The sequence below is a fragment of the Pempheris klunzingeri genome, chromosome 14 (genome assembly GCF_042242105.1).
Source record: "Pempheris klunzingeri isolate RE-2024b chromosome 14, fPemKlu1.hap1, whole genome shotgun sequence".
Lineage (NCBI taxonomy): Eukaryota > Metazoa > Chordata > Actinopteri > Acropomatiformes > Pempheridae > Pempheris > Pempheris klunzingeri.
This window is the reverse complement of record NC_092025.1, coordinates 5,671,589-5,692,099: the sequence shown is the minus strand read 5'-3', so window position 1 is coordinate 5,692,099 and position 20,511 is coordinate 5,671,589. Positions and strand designations below refer to the sequence as shown.

The 20,511-nt window shown below is 39.8% G+C and overlaps 1 protein-coding gene across 1 annotated transcript; it reads right to left on the bottom strand.

Annotated features, from left to right (window-relative positions):
• Nucleotides 1-1,279: 1,279 nt before the first annotated feature.
• On the bottom strand, nucleotides 1,280-18,665 carry sim2 (SIM bHLH transcription factor 2). Its single transcript, XM_070844017.1, has 11 exons — nucleotides 18,491-18,665; nucleotides 12,898-12,980; nucleotides 11,135-11,224; nucleotides 10,747-10,855; nucleotides 9,383-9,468; nucleotides 8,000-8,199; nucleotides 7,633-7,739; nucleotides 6,084-6,231; nucleotides 5,841-5,994; nucleotides 4,782-5,109; nucleotides 1,280-2,019 (listed from the first exon to the last, which is right to left on the bottom strand). The coding sequence occupies exons 1-11, from the start codon at nucleotides 18,663-18,665 to the stop codon at nucleotides 1,280-1,282; spliced, it is 2,220 nt and encodes a 739-aa protein (XP_070700118.1).
• Nucleotides 18,666-20,511: the final 1,846 nt, after the last annotated feature.

Genomic DNA, 20,511 nt, shown 5'->3' with positions numbered 1-20,511 from the left:
TATACTGTAGGTGTACCAGAGATTTGTATTATCACATTACAGATGATAAGTCGCTTAACAGATACAAGGGAGACAACTTTGGTTTAGTCATTTATTTGTGTTCTTTTTGGCAAATTACAAACCTTTCTGATACTTTGGTATAAAGCTGGCCTATGATGTGGTACTTTAGTATGTTTCATTGGCAGCATCTACTGTACTGTTAATTGATTACATCATTCTTTAAAAGTACAATTATTTAAAGGTATAGCACAGAAGCTACTGTCAGCAGGTGGTTAGCTTAGCTAAGCACAAACACTGGAAACACGGACCAAAAATGGGTAGATTTTTGGAAGTAGAATCACAGTGAATTAAAACTGGAGTTTTATTTTGATTGCTCTCAGCTCCAGCAGTTATGATGACATGCTACACACTAAATAGTTTACATAGTGTACATTTGGGACTGAGAATACAGTCAGATGAAAGTCCAACAGATCAAGAAGCAGCCAGACGATCATCCACAACACCTATTTGGAGGTCAAACTGAAAGTAAGTCTGCCTGAAATGTCATTAATAACTCCATATTGCACAAGAAAACTGTGCATGTTGAAGACGGAAATGTCTGCAGAACTTGGCTTCGTTAGCGCAGTGTTATCATAACCAATACAAATGATGGCTAGAGCAATGTAGAAAAAAAACCCATGTTGTAATTAACCATAGTTTTCCTTTAAACTAGACTTTATTTTATTGTTGACAGACATGTTTCTGTGATACCAATTCTACTATCCAATAGCATGTCATCCTCTAGGGGCTGAAGCTTAGATTATGCTAAAAACTCCCAGGCTTCCCACTCTATTGCAATATTTTGAGTGTGTTAAAGCCTGATAAGTAATTTGAATTATACAATAAATACATAATATTGAATAAAGAGTGCATTTAAAGAAAAATTCACTTGCAAGTGTTTTTACAGAGTTACACTATGCTACACTATACTATATACACTCAAGTTGCAAATTATTGTTTGCTAAAAATTATATAGCTCTTCAATTTTAAAAAACTCATCAAAATAGATCCAGTTTATTGATGTATGCTTACTATCACTATGGAATATTATTTATCATTAATCAAAAACTGCTTTTTACCTTACAGCACTGATAGTCACATTTCATGAAAGATGTGTTTTCCAAATGAACATGTTCAGGTTGTTCTTTTAAATGACAGTGTAGAAAAAAACTTACAGCTGTAATGTCCATCGTTATATATGTAGGAGTGCAAAAGTCACTTCAAGAGTCACTGTTCTGGGTCACCTCTCATTTGTGATAATGACGGATGTGCCAATGTAATGTGGGATCTCTCTATGGCTCTCAGGAGATGAGCTGGAGCTGGGGCTCTGGCTGTTACAGCTGTAAGCGGTTGTCTCTTTACTGTGGTAACTGTGGCCACCTCTTATATGGCTCAGTGTGCGAAAAGGGGAGGCTTTAATAGGCCCATGTTTGCCCAAGATTTTATGAAAGTTAAGAGACATATATGGAGCTTGGGCTTGTCCCAGCCCAACCCCCATATCTGTCACCACTCTCCTGTCCTCCTCAGTACACCTGGGCTGCAGCTCTGCAGCAGCTCCACACTGCTGGAAGTTGTCAGCAGGTGGTGGATATCCTGGGTGGCTGAAGGGAGCCTCCATCATACACAGCCTCCTCTGCTCCAGCGCAATCTGCACAGGGAAAGACTGGACCACACTGTGTAGCGAGCCACTCTGATCACCTTTGCCCAGTACCAGGCCACTGAGCAAAGGGCAGGTCAGTGCCCGGTCACCTTGAGGTCCCTCAGCACCTTTTGGATTGTGTTGGACATCCTGGCTTGAAGGCTTACTGTCCTTGGTGACATGAGGATGTTGACAAACCTCAGACACCTCACTATGGACAAGTGTGTAATGTTCATAAGGTTCCTCTTTCAGCCTCCTGGTAGATTGTGGGCTTGTGCTGCTGGAACAGTGATGGTAGATCTCACCAGGGTACCTACGATCAGCTGCCAGCACAGGGCCTGCTGAAGAAAAGAATATTTGGAAGCTGAAATTACACCAAAACTTCTCCTGAAAGGGAGAGGGGGCAGGATCAGAAGTATACAGTTACTTTTCTAAATTATGGTATGATGTCAACATCCATGTTCTTGGTGACACACATTATTCTATATGCTAGAGCCTTAATTTTTCTGTTAATTCAGTTTTTTTTGTAAACATTCCTCCACACAAAAAGATCAAACATGGAAAACAGATTTTCAAAATTGTGCTCAGCGTTTTAAATATGGCCATTGTGCTTCATGTTAGCAACCATAGTTTAGTTTCCAGCTTTTTTGTTGTTGAAGTGAGTGGTAATACCTGAGGGAATCCCATCCATTAAAATGGCCAATTCCTTGGCTGCAACAGGAGCTATAAAGGTATCTAAAATTTGAGAATACATCATCAGCTGGGGGCAGCACAGTGGTGCGATGATGAGCACTGTCTCACAGCAAGAAGGTTCCAGGTTCAAATCTGCTGGTTTGAATCTGGGACCTTTCTGTTTGGAGTTTGCATGTTGTCCCTGTGCTTACGTGGGTTATCTATGGGTACTATGGCTTCCTCCCAAAGTCCAAACACATGCAGGTTAGGTTAATTGGTGACTCTAAATTGCCTGTAGGTGTGAGTGAGAATGTGAATGGTTGTCTGTCTCTATGTGTAACCCCTGTGATTGACTGGCGACCAGTCAAGGGTGTACCCCTCCTCTCGCCCAATGTAGCAATGGGATTGGCTCCAGCCCCCCTGTGACCCTAAAGGATAAGCGGTGTAGATAATGGATGGATGGATCATCAGCTGGCCATTTTTATTCACAAGCTGTTTAAACTGCACAATATTATTATGGAACCAACTATCATCAAATAAAAATGTATTTTATAAAGTTATGAACTGATTATCATATAAATAATCTAAACTGCTTAAGCCACTTATAACTATTATTTAGGGTAGTGGAGTCAAGAGAGGTAAGCCCTCCCACGTGATAGGCATTTACAACAACATACTATTTCACATAGTGTTTCTTATTCTTCCAAATGAAGTGAATTAGTAAGTAACTTTTTATCCAAAAAATAGAGATACTGCAGCATATGTGAGATGTTACATACCCTCTGGCTGAATGAAAGTATGAATGACTTGAATGAATGTCTTCCTTGTAAAGATATGTCTCTTTGCAACCGCTGAGTTAGTTATTTCTTAGCCTTTTTAAATAATTAATTTGAAATTTGCAGTAGCATCAGAGGGGATGCCGGACAATGACTCTCACACTCTCTACAATGTGCTGGTTAGGAGCACCTTCAGAAGCAGACTGACACCACCACGGTGCACCACAGAATGCAACAGGAAATTCTTTCTCCTTGCGGCAATCAAACTTTAGAACTGATCTACCTCAGACAGAAATGCCAGGACGGCAGAGGCATGAAGTGCTGAGGTGGCTCCAGCCTCCATATAATCTCTATTCTGCCCTGTTTGCTCTTCTCCTTCTCCCTGGATTACTATCTCTCCATGGATTACAGTCATTACAACTTGGTGACATACAGGACATAAAGGGACATAACAGTTGATATCATCGACATAATTATTGAACATTTAACTATGTGCACTTAACTGTACTTGAGATTTGACATTGTTTGCATTGTGGCATTTTGTTTTGAGGGTTTGGATATCTGTTTATTTATATACTTTATTGATATTTTTATTTGCTCTCTTTGTATTTGCACTCTTTCGTGCTTTGTACTGCAACTGCTACACAAAAGTTGCCCTTAGAATAACTAAAGTTGTGTCTTATGTGTGTATCTTATGTCACTTTATCATTGACAGGTATGATAGAGATAGGATAATTCACAATGTTTGAGGGAGGGGTTCAGTTCACACTTTGTGATTATATTAATCACAGAAACTAGTGAGCTAAGCTTTATTTATTCAGGCAAACTCTCTAATTACGCAAGAGACCTGTCTCTGCAACAACACAGCATAATTCAGTCAGCACATACACAGATACACTAATTAAAGCAATCACAAATATAAAAAAAATTACTAGGTAAATCTTCACTGTGCAAGGAATGAGCATCACTAACAGTTTGTGTTGCTCAGTGTTGTTGAGTGTGATTTGGTGTGAACTTTTAAAGCTAACCTCTCCTATGATCTGGTGTCATTGTTGTTCACTTTTAACTCAACTAAGAATGTTAAATATATTAGATAGCAAGGTATAATAACTGACAAAACAGGTATGGTAATATGTCTGGTGATGGCACACAGGATGGTATCATCAGCATATAAATGGACATAGCAGTGCTGAGTTAAAATACATAAATAATAATGGTCCTATTCTATTCAGTCTTTATCAGACACTCAAAACCATTAGTAACAGCAATTTTAACTCTACCAGAAAGATAAGTTCTGAAGTAGCAATAAGTAGAATACCCATGGTAGCAGCTCATTTAACATTGTGATTAATGGTATCAAAGCCCTTGGAGAGATCTACTAGTAGTGCTTTTTTATCAAGCGAGTTAACAATGTCATCCACCACAGCAGTTAGGTCTGAAGGACATTATTTTCCTCCATGAAGGCACATGGTTGGGAACAGATAGAGACCAACAGCTGTTTAGGGCACAAGTGTCATCACCTTTGTGTAATAAATTTTTTTTTCCATAGTCAAGGCATTTTTTTCTAGCGGTAAATGTTGAGGTTAAATGTAATTAATACAGGAAATAAATCTACAGAGGCTAAATCATTAAACTTTGTCAGATAAAGAGAGTACCTGGGTATTTGGTAGGTGCCGGGGGGCTGCTGATGTTCCATCCAACACGTCTTCGACTGTGCACTGAGCCGATGACCTGTTGAGCCAGCTGAGAGGAGGGGCCTGAGCTAGGCAGCTGACTCTGAGCATCCAGATGCTCGTTCTTGTGGGGGTAGTGGAGGGTCAGATTGTAAGTCGGGCTGCAGGATACCTGGCCTGCTTCAGTTCTCAAGCTGGAGCTCTTCTTCCTGCTGGTGGTCACAGGTGGATACTGGGATGTCTCCTTCCACAGGCCCCTCTGTGGGTAGCAGCTTGAGTGGTCCAGCTGAGAGAGGCTAGTGGCCTGCTGCTATCCATAAAGAAATAAAATGTTACTGAAATACAAGTGTGTTTATTGTTGCAGAAAAATGTATATTTCTGTGTTTGCAAAAGTATTTTTGTAAAAGAGACTGTTTTTGTAAAAGAATGTTATATTTAAGGATCCTATTGGATGGTCAGTTAGTCGAATATAAGCTAGTCTGGCTATTGAGGAAATGGAATGATCATGTCTTTGTTTAACTTAGCTTTGCATAAAGAATTGAATTGGGCTAAACTCATATTAATGGATATGTTCGCATTTTTTGAAGTCTATCTTAATGCAACAGATTCCTTTGTAATGCAATTTCAGTGTAAGTGATGGGGGACAAAATCCACTTGTCTTCTTTGTTGTGTTCATCAAAGAAGACAATGGCCTCCCAGCCCAACTGCAGAGACTTTCTTAATTTATGGAGAATCTTTTTCGGTGAGACAGCTGCAGATGACTATTTACAATCACCTATTAATTTATAGATCACAACAGACTGATTTTCTTTTTGACTTTGAATCTAAGGGAATCAAATGGTTGGTTGGTTTTCATAATTTTAATCAAAAACAAACATCACTGTGCTGAAAGCAGATCTGGGATGTCTATCTCAAATAGACAGGTAAAATGGAATTCAAGGTCAGGGAACAGAATTAATAGACCACAAAAACATTTTCCATAATAACTGTGTGATAACATTCACTTTCGGTTTACTCTGAAATACTATCAGTAAGTCCAACCTCAGGATAGGGAGCTGCTCTCAGTTTGTTCTTCATCTTGACTATTTTGGTACGGAATTGTTTGTGGTGGTCCTGGGAGGAAGTAAGACTGAGACCAGGCTTAAAGGCCCGACTCTGGTCTTCAGACAATTGCAGCTCCTTGCACTCGATTTCACTGTGTGCAAACAGACAGACATACACTGTGTAAGATTGTACTGATTTAACAGGATGTTTTACTTGGGGAATAACAGGGTGCCAACTCACGTGAGGACGTAGTTCACACTGACAATACAGTGAGGTCTGGAGGAACGGCTGTTGTGCACGATTGTGGCGTAGCTCTGCACCCACACCCAGCCTCCATGCTTTGATAACATGCGGTAGTATTTAGTGGTGACCTGCCCCTTCACCAGCACTTACAGGGAACACAAAGATCAGGATCAAAGAGAGAAATTTTGACATCAACCCCTCAGTCACACAGGATTTTGTACACAGGAAGAGCCTCTTATTATAACTAGCACTGTGCATCAGTTATTCAAAGATGCAGAATTTCTCAACTGACTTTAAACCTGCAATAAGTGATTTCGTTGGCCACAGGTAACAGAAACAACCTGTGAACATTAATACATCATCACTTTAAGGCAAACTTGTTAAACTTTACTTGCAAACTTACACATAAAGTAATTACCGTATTCATTTGGAGTCATGTATCTGGACATCTGGCTAATGTAAGTCCAACATTAACCCTCTTTTAGCTCTGTTTTGCTCTCCACCAATTCTTGAGAAAAACATCTGGCTCTTCAGCTGCTAAGTGCTCCACTATGTTCATCAGCTGGTCTTACTGTGTCTTACTGCTGTTTGGTGCAGAGCAGGTCATGTACAGTGGGTTGTTAACAGCTTCCTGCTACAGCCAAAACTATAAGCCGGACGATTAAATAATAAGCTGAAACTCACGATTAAGTTCCATAAATCTGAAGGGAACTGCAGATTCAGATTCAAACCCCCTACCTACCCTTCCTTCACCCCAGGAATATCATGAAATACCTGAAAATTGACTCCAAAATGCACTGGGGGAAAAAAAGTCCATTCTGTGTGAATTTTATCATCACACGTGGTAAATATAGTGTCATGATCCTGTATTTTGTCAAGTTCAGTTTTTTGTCTCGTCTCATGTTGTCTTGTCATTTCCGGTTTTATTTTGTAGTAACCCTGTTTCCCTGCCGTCTATGATTGTCTAGCCCCTCCCTGATTGTTTCCACCTGTTCCCCATTACCTTGTGTATTTATTGTCTGCATCTCCCTTTGTCCTGTGCCAGTTCGTCATGACAATTGTCTTGCCATTCTGTGCTAACTTGTCCTTGAATTCCATTGTCTGAGTACCATTCTTGAGGTTTGTTTTTTTCAGTTGTTTACTTTGTTTCAAGCTTTGCCTTGCTCCTTTTGTTGTTCACTTTGAAATTAGCCTAGCTTAGTTTTTCCGATGTTACTTTATATCGTGTTTCTAGTTTTGATTGCCTTTTTGGCCTGAGTTTTTCTGTTCTTAGCGTTTTGATTTTGTTTTGTCTGTTCGCTCCTGTTCTTCACGGAGTCGCCTTTTGTTAGCTTAGCCTTAGTGTTTATTGCCATTGTCCCTGTTTTTTCCCTTGCCTTTGTTTAATAAAGTGTTTTTTTTTGTCACTTTCAGAGTCGTGCTTGTGGGTTCCTTTGTCTTGTCGGTCCTGGTCGTGACACATAGACCAGTGTGTTATGGCTGTTATTTAATACATATGAATTGGTGTTGAATGTAATAGGCTGTAGGAGAACTTTCGAGGACTCACATAAATGGTGAGCATAGCGTAGATGGAAAACATCACAGGTATGGACGTGGTGGTAGAGAGTCTTCTCTATCAGGTCCTGAGGCTCATACCCTGTCAGCTCTGCCACCCTTGCTCCAACACAAAGGACAGACGACACAGGGGTTAGGGGGTTGATTTGGGCATTAGTGTACTCAAAACATTAAGTTAACAATCCAGCACTCCATATTCATATTCTTTTCTTATAACATTGTATGCATGTGTTTTGCAAATGATTTTCTTATGTTGATCATTTGTGATGGTTTCTATGATTTTAAATTTCATACAGGTATCATGAAGATATTGTGATATCACTGCCATCCACCTATTTAGCATCAAGCGTCTGTCCTACCTTGTGTCCAAGAAAATGAGTTTAAAGTCCAGGCTGGCCCGGAACATGAACATGTTGCTGTGGAGTTTGATCTCAGTAATACCACTGGGGGGCAGGGAGTGACCAACTGCCACCAGACCTACAGACTGATAACAGGATTCATACAGCGCCATGTCCATCATGTATGGACGCACTTTCAGGTAGCCACTGCAGTGGATGACCTGGGAAACAACAGCATGACACCAATGTCATGACACACAAAAACACACAAAATTGGGTATTTTCCAAACCAAACAGCACAAAAACAGTAGACTGGAATTTGAACTATGGTTCCTTAGTAGTCCCTATGCAACTACTTCTCTATTCGCAGATGTACCTGGACTGTGCAGCTATTGCCATATTATCCTGCCATGATCACAATCTTATTGTCTTATTGTGATCATGGCATGGTTGTATTGATGCCCCTATACAACACAGCTTCTGATATGGTGTAGCTCAGCTGTCTTTATTGGCAGCATCACAGCAGACTTGCAATCTGGCCCTCCAACCAAAAAAAAAGTATTTTGCCAAGATTATGTGATTACATATTTTCCCATCATAACATGATGAAGCAGAAAGATAGTGATGGTGTTTGTTTGCTTATCTGCTATGTCAGCATCCTTTTAGAAGGCATGGAATAGTGAGTCATGCTCGCTCCCCCACATGGCTAGGAGCAGTATCGTAAAGCATCTGTATAGCATTGTAACAGTGTAGTTGCTGACAGTGGCAAGGCTCAGACTGACAGAACTCTGCTGCAACTGTGTTTTTAGTTGGACAGCAAGAGACCCTGATAACTTTTTCTGCACAGGACCTAGGTATATGATCACCAGTTTGGAGTTAAACTGATCCCTAAGCTTTTATATACCTATATAAATATAAAACCTGTTTGAGGGCCCCACACACATAAAAAAGAAAAAGCACCCACCCGATGTCACTTCAGTTCTATGTGTGCATGTGTAGCCCTCTTACTGTGTGCCCAGCTGTCCCTTTGTGTTCTGTTTGTTGAGTTAATAGGTGGTCAAGCAGTAGACTTACTGCAGTCAGGTGGTGGAAGAACATACCACCACCTGATTGGCGGTGAATACATTGATCCATATACAAGTGCAGAGATTAGGCTAAAACAATAATGAGGCTTGGTGCAATGCATGCTTAGTAACCTCTAATTTCTGAATCGCTTAGGACAACACAGATATTTAAATACAGTCAGTTGTCACCATGGTTGTTTGAGAATGACCAATAAACAATGACTTGTACACTCAATGGAATGAAATCACTTCCACACCCCTAATACCCATAATAAAAAATACCCATAAATGGAGTACTCATGTGTGTTAGGATAAATGAAAACCCAGTAGCTGTACCTACCTTATATCCCCCACATGTAAGTCCTGCATTTCGTTTAGCAAGAACACACTTCATCCTCAAGAAGAAGGAGCGCTCTATTTCATACTCTGTCACACAAACACACATTACAAAGGCATTACTCACATGTTACAGTAGATTGTGTTTTCACAATACAATACAGTGCTGTGGTCCAAGTGTAGCAGAGGGAGCCACAGAGACACTCTCACTGTACTCTCTCTTGTATCACTCTCATCGTTGCCACCACAACCACCACAACCCTTACCCTAATTAGTAGCTACACACACTCTACTGTTCCACACCTCATTTACCATTTATAAGGCTATATAAAAAAGAGAAGGAGTCCTTGATTGTTCATTATTAGCCAACAACATGGCAAAAGCTGACCAGGATAATTTTAACATGTGAAACAACCCTACAGTCTTTTAAAAGTTAAAGTCTGCCTACTAATCCAATAACATTGTTTTGTTCAGTAATGTAGTATGGCATTCTTAAAACTCACTTATAAAAAAAAAGCAACATATGCTAAGATGCTATAATGTAACACAACAAACATCTTTTTTTTAGAACCAGGTCTTACAGACTCCATAGCCCCAGTATGTAAAACAGACTTTTATTTACAAATGCAATCCCAAGCTGAGCCAAACCCATCATCATGACACCATCATCACAAAACTGATAACCACAAATACCCATAATCTAAAAATACCCCTCGTAGTTCTTATTCTTACTGTAAGAGTAATTACTTGCAATGTTGAACAGTAATCAACTGGTTCTATAATGTTTGGTATTTTTCTATGGAAGCGTGCACACCAAAAGCACACTTAGAGACCAGAGAGTGCAAGTCAGACTTAACAATATCTCTCCAGTGAAAGTGTTCAATCAATCAATCAATCAATCTTTATTTATAGAGCGCCAATTCATAACAGCATTATCTCAAGACGCTTTACATAAAGAGCAGGTCTAGACCAAACTCTTTAATTAGAGAGAGACCCAGCAATTCAGGAATTCAAAATTAAGGATTCAAGAATCCCCACATGAGCAAGCATCAGTGTTGTTGAGTAACATGCCTTCATTAGCAATAGCTATACTGGCAAAACTGGGAAAACAACACTGACACTGGAAAAAGAACAAGCCACATTTACATAGTCTCTTTAGTGTCTGTGGCAAATAACGACTGTGTAAAAACCAGAGACCATGTATAATTTCCAAACAATGGCCTGCCTCTAAAGATAAGCTTGTTTCAAAGAGTGGTACTCTGTGCTGCTGAGATAAAAGAATGCCCCAGTCACATTAGACAATTTAGAATACATATGATAGTCCATGACATGTGCAGTAGAGCCTGCGAGCTAAAGGTTTTTAAGTACCTGGGGAAAAGTGATGGTGTGGAGGCTGGCAAAACCCCAGCACTGCTGTCATCTCATCATGGTCTGACGGGTGGATATACTCAAAAATACTGTTTCCTGTCAGCTCCACCTGCAGCACACATATTTCCAGCATGTGTTCATAAATGTACTGATGTTCAGCAACACCCAAACTAACCAAAATACAAGAAAAAACAGAAATGTGGCCACATCCCAAATGTGCTGCTATTTAGAATGTGTACACTACTTGTTATATTTGATCATACCACACATAAACAAGAATAACAGTAGTTAACATTAAAAGGTTAATTGTGTTTTAGAATAAACTAACCTATCAATGTACTATATCATATGAGGGAGTTTGTTGAGGTGAGGTGAAGGAGACTCTTACCTGGGAAAGGCCAAGGTGGACTGATGCTGTTTCAGAGATGTACATGATTTTGCCATCAGAGGCAACAACAAACACAAAGCCATCCAGAGTCTGAGGGAGTGGTAACAAAGTAGTTACTGTTAAACGCAGGTTACACACACACACACACACACACACACACACACACACACACACACACACATATATATATATATATACATATATATGAATAGAATGAATGAATAGAATGTCTAAAAGATGAGGTGAAATCATTCTAATGTTGGGTAAAACCAAACTCCAACAAGAACCAAACAAAGAAATGTATTTCTATAGGTTTTCAATAATTTGTAAATAAAACATGGAATAAAGAAAGTATTTTCTTGTTGACCGCAAGCAGAAAAACATTTTCTACTGCCATATTTCATCCTTCATGACTGAACTTTCTCTAAAAAAAGAACAGTATCATTTGTTTAGTTCACTGCTAAACGAGTCAGTAATGTAAAGGAGCAGCCTGCCTGGTTACACATTCAGCATTTAAGGGCACACATTTTCTGCAAAAATAGTTATTTCAGGGTACAAATGACTAATTTGACAAACTAATTATAATGCTATTTAATGCACATATAACAAAGTTGTATATGGATAGAGGAATGTGGAGGCCAAGCAGAACTCTAAACTCTTGTCCAGCCACCTGCGCATTTTAAAATCCTCTCATGGCTTGTTTGAAAACTGCCTACACTTAAAACTAAACAATGATTTGCTACTTCTATTTACTAAAAAGTATTATTATTGTGTAATTAAATCATGCCATTCTGCTGAGTATTGGCCCAATGCAAGCATCCGTTTCCTTTGTTGGTGCGTTCAGCTCTTACAGATGCTATATCTATCTTTAATAGTAATAATTTAATGGAGAAAAGGTTTATACTGGACTCAAATTAAATGCTTGCAAAGATAAAGTGGATTTAAAAAAAGCAGATAAACCATAACAGGAAGAAAGGGTCACATATCATAAATCAATACAAATTAATGATAATGTGTGAACAGGACAGGAGAATCAAATATCAAAAATAAATCTAAAATTTTAGAAGCAACTGTAAGAGTAATATAGATGGCAGTACCAGTTTTAACAATGGCTCTGTTGGTAGAGTCAGCATGAGTACCTTTAGTACCAGAGTGAATATTCAAAGCAGGTTAAAGGTGGTGAAGTAGGTTATGGGCAGTGCTGGACAGTGTTTAAAATGTGTTTTAAAAAATCTAGTCTCATGAGGTTCAAGTTGTTGAAAGCTTGAAAGCAGGTTGTCAGATACCTGTGGTGTAAAAGGGCTGTTTGACTGAATCCTCCTGTTAAGCTAGGTTACAGTCAGAGCAAGCACTTCTGGATAAAATGCATACAGTCAAAGCATTTTAAAAACACAGAATAACAAGAAGAAAAAAACAAAACAAAAAAGAGAACAATAAAAAGAAAAACCTAAATTGAGCATGACTTGCTAGCCTGATATTATTCACAGCATTCAATTGTGAATATAGCTTTTAATTGTGATATTTATGGTGGAATAATGGCCAAAATTATTGATGTGGCTTAAAAGGCATATTTAAAATTTCATTGTAGAATATATTATTTTGGTGTAAGACCAACCCCCAGCACAGCATATGCTGACAGACTGTTTGGTACAGAACAGCAGTTGCAGCACATCAGAGCAAAGTCATTCCACAGAACAGTTTAAGTTCCACAGAGGAGTTTGGAGTAAGATACTCCAGTACAGCTTTTAGTTTCCTTTACTAACTTGTAAAAGGTGGGAACCCAGTTCTTTAGCCACGCTGTCCACAGGACTGAACTTTGTCGAATGACCCCATCCATCACCGAGGCCTACACACAAAGAAACAGACACAGTCAGACAGTCAGACAAAGACTATCATTTAAGAGAAAAATACTAGATGAAGACAAAGTCACTGGGCAGGTTTAATATTATGTTATGATTATTAGATTATCTCCAGTGAAGAGAGCAGGTGCGTTCTCTAGAGCAGCTATGTGAGAATTACTAGAATTTTCCAGGATGTTTTGTGGCAAAGTGCTGAACTAAATTGAACTTTGACCCCACATATGCCTCCACAGCCCTAAATGAGGAGGCAGACTTTGTGACAGCACCAATGTTACTGTCAAGAGAAACAGAGGAATAAATATTTAATAATTCAATATTTTTGTACTTCTTTTAACTCCTGGAGTTTAGTGACTGCATCAGAAAGGATGTGATACCAGGTTGGAAGCTTAATAATGCAATAATTTACATACAGTGGGTACTCTACAACTTGACTGGAGTCCACCTGTGGTAAATTCAATTGATTGGACTTGATTTGGCACACACCTGTCTATATAAGGTCCCACAGCTGACAGTGCATGTCAGAGCAGAAACCAAGCCATGAAGCAAAGGAATTGTAAACCTCCAAGACAGGATTGTATCGAGGCACAGATCTTAGGAAGGGTACAGAAAAATTTCTGCAGCATTGAAGGTCCCGAAGAGCACAGTGGCCTCCATCATTCGTAAATGGAAGAAGTTCAGAACCACCAGGACTCTTCCTAGAGCTGGCCGCCCGTCCAAACTGAGCAATCGGGGGAGAAGGGCCTTGGCCAGGGAGGTGACCAAGAACCCGATGGTTACTCTGACAGAGCTCCAGCGTTACTCTGAGGAAATGGGAGAACCTTCCAGAAGGACAACCATCTCTGCAGCACAGCACTCCACCAATCAGGCCTTAATGGTAGAGTGGCCAGACGGAAGCCTCTCCTCAGTAAAAGGCACATGACAGCCCGCTTGGAGTTTGCCAAAAGGCACCTAAACGACTCTCAGACCATGAGAAACAAGATTCTCTGGTCTGATAGAACCAAGATAGAACTATTTGGCCTGAATGCCAAGCGTCACGTCTGGAGGAAACCAGGCACCGCTCATCACCTGGCAAATACCATCCCTACGGTGAAGTATGGTGGTGGCAGCATCATGCTGTGGGGATGTTTTTCAGCAGCAGGAACTGGGAGACTAGTCAGGATAGAGGGAAAGATGAATGCAGCAAAGTACAGAGACATCCTGGATGAAAACCTGCTCTAGAGCGCTCAGGACCTCAGACTGGGGCAACGGTTCACCTTCCAACAGGACAATGACCCGAAGCACACAGCCAAGATAACGAAGGAGTGGCTTCGGGACAAGTCTGTGAATGTCCTTGAGTGGCCCAGCCAGAGCCCAGACTTGAACCCCATTGAACATCTCTGGAAAGACCTGAAAATAGCTGTGCAGCGACGCTCCCCATCTAACCTGACAGAGCTTGAGAGGATCTGCAGAGAAGAATGGGAAAAACACCCCAAATGCAGGTGTGCCAAGCTTGTAGCATCATACCCAAGAAGACTTGAGGCTGTAATCGCTGCCAAAGCTGCCTCAACAAAGTACTGAATAAAGGGTGTGAATACTTACGTACATATGATATTTCAGTTTTTTATTTTTAATACATTTGCAAAAATTTCTAAAACTTTTTTCACTTTATCATTATGGGGTATTGTGTGTAGATTGATGAGGAAAAAAAAGAATTTAATCCATTTTGGAATAGGGCTGTAACATAACAAAATGTGGAAAAAGTGAATATAATATAATATAATATAATATAATATAATATAATATAATATAATATAATATAATATAATATAATATAATATAACATAACATAATATAATGTTTTATGGTCTGACATTAACCTCACAATCAATGAGGACTCACACATTGTTATTCCACATGTTGAAGACAGATTGCAGTAATAGCTGCTGTAATAAAAGGAACAATTTTCACTTGTCGAAAGTATGTTGTATTTTTGTTTTGTTAAGTTAAAGCACAATAAATCATGTCATTGTCGTTGATCTGCTTTGTAACTTTATCCACATCCTTGTGGGCTTCAATAATACCTGCTGCCTATACCCACAACTGTTCCTTGTCTTTATTTCTTACAGAACAAATGCGGAGTAGGAGAAGAGCATTTGATGCTTTCACAAGCCAGTTACTAACAGAATTTTAATGGTTTTTATAAAGCGTATCTTGCTTTAGGACGCAGAACTGAGACATGATTTGCGAAACATGCCAGTGGACATGGCATTTCTATTTCTTGGGATACTTTTCCATGTACCAACTCCAACTGTAAAAATAAATATTCACTGGTATCTGTGGGAAAAGCTATAAAGACGGAAAACAAGGAAACAGAGGGTTCTGTCATCACCTGATCAGAGGGACTGAAATGTTAGTGCTTGACACTGTTAGACACTGTTCATATAAACTCTCTTATAATCCAGGCTGACAGATGCCTGCGTCTGGCTGTGCAGCTCCACACAAATGAAATACCCAGCTGCCATCAAGCTAGGAGAGTCAAAAATGTGACATATCATTGCCAAGGTAGCTCTCAGTCATTATTTTTAGAATGCAACTATCTACAATGATTTTAATATCTGCACACGGTACAAAAACTAATGTTCTCTGTTCTGTAATTATCAGGGCTGAAACCTGTCCACAGTGTGCCAGAATAATAATAATAAACACATTACTAAAGTGCTCAAAAATAAATGTCTGATTGAGTATATTGTTCACCTAGATGTGTGTTGTTTTATCAATAAAAACTTGGGAAGTTTGCATACATCTGGAATAAAATATTTCCCCGAACTAGGACTCACTTTTTGGAAAAGCAGAATAAAACATTTTGGAAGCCTACATGGATTAAGCAAAGTATACCCACTAAATCATACCTGCAGAAACACATGTTGACAGCCTGATAGAAGTGCAGAGTATTGTTTCTGCTAAGCAGGTTGGTTTGGGGAATAATTCTGCTTTTCACATCAATTTCAATTTGAACGACACCTTTGAATCAGTTCTGTGATGAGGCAGGTTCACAGTGATGTAAAACCTTTGAGTGTAAAAGTGACTTCTAACTGCAGCTCAGTTTTTCAAAATGCGAATGTGTGTGAATAGTAAAATCCTGCCAGTGTTGGGTGCATATTTTTATTTAGAGATTACTCATGATTTCTTGCTGTGCTATTTTCTGCTATATTTTCTGCTTGTTGGGAGACTTGACTGGCCCGCAGGTCAAAGGTCTTTAGGCTGTCACTGTTTAGACTGACACTTTTGACATTTTTCTGTCAGCTTCGTATAACTAACCCCACATAAACAGGAACTAGAAACTTCAACAAACAACGTTGCCAAAATAACAAAAGGCTGAATTGTAAAACCAACATTAAAAAAAATAAAACATAAAATTACATGTAAAAATGTGCAAAAACAAAGTCATAGTAAACTTACAGTCCATATTCCGGAACTTGATAATAGTTTTTTTAGGACTGTTTTTAATTGCTATTTTTTAACCAATGCTTCAGCTGTGGAGGTAAAGCTACAAACTGCACAATCAGGCTACTGTACCTCTTTTTGCTGACCTACATGCAAAAGTATCTAAAATAATAAAAGCTACACTTCAGGGTTATCAGCCACTTTTAAGGCAAAAAAACAACCTTCAGTTGCATGCCACCACCTTCCTGAATAAACATTTCACTGGCAAAGCTGAGTGAGACTATGCTCTAGTCAGTCAGTAATAAATATACAACAGTATTTGCAGCAGGAATACGTCTGTATTTACACTGACACAATCACTTACAGATCCGTTGTGCTTCTTCAGAGCATTAAAACAAACGGAGCCCTTAAATAAATACATCGTCTTGTTTTAGTGCCCATACTTAATCCCGCATGCATTTATGGTAATGACGACAAGATGAGACCCCTGACATAAAGTTTGTCCTACTGACTTTCTCACATCCCTGAAATTCTGGGTTCGTTACATCAGCTTTAAGGATCCCCAGGACTGCATGCTGAATAACTGAGCAGGCCCGCTGCGGCTGAGGCCTCCGCACAGAAATCTGGCGTGGACGGCTCTGCAGTCTAACGGGTGGCCCGGGCATAAAGGCCGAGTGTTAGTCTGACTTTATGAGTGATGACAGAGAGGAAAGGCTCTGTTTTCCTGCCCTCTAACCTGCACCACTGTGGCTGGACGCGGCTTAATGAAATAATTCACCTTGATGAATGACTGAGGCGTTTAAAATAGACATCGTCCTTTCATCAGTGCCGAGCCCTGACTACCAAAATGAGTTTCAGAGAAAGTGAATGAGGGAGAAAACTTTCAGGCTGAAGTTCACTTTCATTTTCGCAACTGCGATCACAATCTGATTCTACAAGACAGAGAGGTAATTCATCTAAACTATCTTTGATTAAAATAAGCCGTTATTCTTCTTCTTATTATTCTAATTATTATTATTAGTGGTAGTAGTAGTATTGCTGTTGTTATCTCTTATCATGCTCTAATAACTTTCTGTCAAAAGTCTTAATGTGGTACGAAAGCTCCTAAATTTTGTGGCAAGTTCTTTAAGGAAAAGCGGGCGTATTTTAATAATCTACTGACAGTTACTTTTCAACTTTGAGTTTATTTTCAACTTTATTTAAATTACCATGTCAACACTATTTTTTAAAGCGCTTTTAAAATTGGTATCGATGTGTAATAAGGTATAAAATAGATATTTTATAGGGCTTATAACTTATAATTTGTGGCTTCATAGATAGTTGCTAAATAATTTACTTTAGAATCTTTTAACAGAAACAACATTGGGATGGGCAGGTTGTGAGAAATGTTAATGCTTATCATTAAGTTATTTATGGACAAATGTATAGGACGCCTCACTTTCATAAGCACTATAAAGTGTTAGTAAATTATTTATTTGTATGAATAAATAAATGAATTATTACTTCATAAAGGATGCCTTACTTAAAAGCGCTATTAAAATAGGAATCTCTCCATCCTCCACATTACTTTCCCCTTGTCACTACTATCAATTGTAGATGTAAGCGACTTGCCGTGGAAGCTTGTGCGCGCAAAGCTCCCGTCCGTCAGTGCGTCCGTGCGTTCTTCTTCACGAATTTCTCATTCTAACCCTCTCACGTGGAAAACCTCATGGAAATCCTAAATTGTATTTTCTACATATTTCCTCTTACATTTCAAATTAAAAGCGAAAAAAACAAAACTTCTAACTCGATTAAAGGAAATGATTTTGTGATGCTTTTTTAAACCGAAAAGCTGGGAATTACCTGGATTGTGTCGCACATAACGTATCGTTTTGACAAATGTATTTTTGATGAGTTACATTGGTTAAACATTTCAATATGTCACAGTATTTCCGCTCCATGTTGCTCGTCCATTTCGGTCTTGGATATGTTTGATCTGGACCTCTTTGGAACCCTGCTCCCATCTAGGCAGTGTTACCATACCCAGTATGTCTCTCTACGTGCTGCACTCTGGCTGATTCCTCTGAGTTCCTACCGTCTGGAAAGACTGCCCTCATCTTGAGGTAGCTGCTGGTCAGTCGGATGATGGAGGCCTTGTCCAGCTGGGACGTGATGGCCGCCGGCAGAGGCAGCAGCTTGGCCAGCTCATAAAACTCTCCGTTCTCCTTCTCTCGCCGTGTCTTCGCCGCACTCTTACATTTTTCCTTCATTTCTGGAAATTTCAAGTAAATGATTCAGGCATAAAAGTAGCGCACGTCTCCGCTGAGGTTTTTTCCCATAGACTCATGTAACAGATACAGTGACGCTATTGAGGGATACAAATGTCTGCCCCACCATACCTAATGTCCAGAGTCCTATAAAAACATGTTCTCTGAATCTAAGGAAGGGAACAGACTGCTTGATCCCATCAACCGGCCAAACCACAGTAGCCTGTGAGTGAACGTGTCCAAACCATCCTCGTTAAGGCTCTGTTCCACTCTCCGGCTTCACCTGTTCAGAAACAGCAGACGAACGTAAAGAGAGCCCGATCCTAAACGCCAAGTCCACTTCGCGGTGTTTTCAAAGTGCTTTCAGTTTTCCTTACATCCACTCATCCATCAGATATCCACACTGGTCTACTCGTCTACACTCTCGTGCGCGGAAGGGAACTTGGAACCCAAATCCAGAGATGCGCGTCGGAACAGTGGAGCAGAACAGGACAGCAGGAGACCGCAAACCGGACTGGTCTGAAAATCTCGAAGACCTGATCTGACTGTCTCCCTAACTCTCTCTCTCTCTCTCTCTCTCCCTTTCACCGTTCTCTGTCTCTCTCTGCGTGTGTGTGCGTGCGTGTCTGTTTGAGCGTCTCCAACAACTGCCACACACTGCACATCTAAACTAACTCCACTGTGGCCAAACTGTACATCACATCAAAGGTTTTTTTTTCCTTTGAATTATATTTTATACCTTTAACTTGGCAGTGTGTCAGGTGTATGGCTCCTGCACGTTATTACATTTTTTTTTTTATTTAAATACCACGATTCTGAGGTATTTCTTTAATCTTAAATGGTTGAAGAAGAAGCTTAAATACATAAGCACAGCTCAAAAGGTAAATTAAGGTAAAATTACACATTCACCAAATACAGTGTATTATTTTCTTTAAAGTGCTTGAGGTTGACTTTTGCCTTTTTGACAGTGACAATAGAGAGTCAATAGGGAATGAGGACAGAGGTGTGGGATGACATGCAATAAAGGTCATTGGTCATACTCTCATTATGAATGTTGTGACATTATAGAGTGAAACCCTGAAGGTAGGTACTGGGGCTAGGTGTGTTGTCAGCCCAGTAGCTGGCAGGGCTGGGGAAATAGGCATGCTGACCCCTTGCACTGTAAAGTGGTTTTACATATATGGAACATCATGTCACTGGTGAGGAGGGAATCCAAACTAGTATGGGGGGTATCAACTAGAAACAGTATGGGTTCACCTCTGCGAACAGTACTGGAACTGAAACTGGAAAGGGGCTGGGATCCTTTCTTCTGATGGGTGCAGGAACAGACTCATGAGCCCCCAGCTAGCGCTGCTATGTTGGAGTTCTCCTTTGAGAGCTAGAGGGCTGCACTGCACAACTTTGTGTGCCTGAGAGGAAGGCAGTAAATATGGCATCCTTGATGATTAGACACCCGCCTAACCCTAACCCTTAGTTCAAAGGTCATTGATCAACATTATGTCATATCATCATGAAGAGAGGAGCACTTTGCCACATGAGGGATCAGGTGATGGGGACGGACATGTAGGTAGTGGAAATCCAGATAACAGATAGCTTGTGTGGCCAGATATTCCAGGTAATAATAGACAGATATTTGCATGTGAATATGGATAAATAATATTTTAAAAAACTGTATTCTGACAATAGCCAATGGGTTTCAAGACTGCATTTTGGTCAAAGCATTTTGCCTCTTTTGTTCTCCACGGGAACCACTGACCTTGATGCAACCATGGTTAGGATTAATCAATATCACGCAGACTTCAAATGGGCCACAAATGGAAACCAGAATGCTTCTGATACCAATCTTGTC

Excerpts from the sequence above, each read along its gene's own strand:
- sim2 (XM_070844017.1), bottom strand. The coding sequence starts at position 18,665 with ATGAAGGAAAAATGTAAGAGTGCGGCGAAGACACGGCGAGAGAAGGAG. Across the intron at positions 6,232-7,632 it reads ACGCTATGCTCACCATTTAT|TGCTGGTGAAGGGGCAGGTC; the intron begins GTGAGTCCTCGA and ends GTTCCCTGTAAG. Across the intron at positions 5,110-5,840 it reads GAGCAGCTCCCTATCCTGAG|CAGCAGGCCACTAGCCTCTC; the intron begins GTTGGACTTACT and ends CTTTATGGATAG.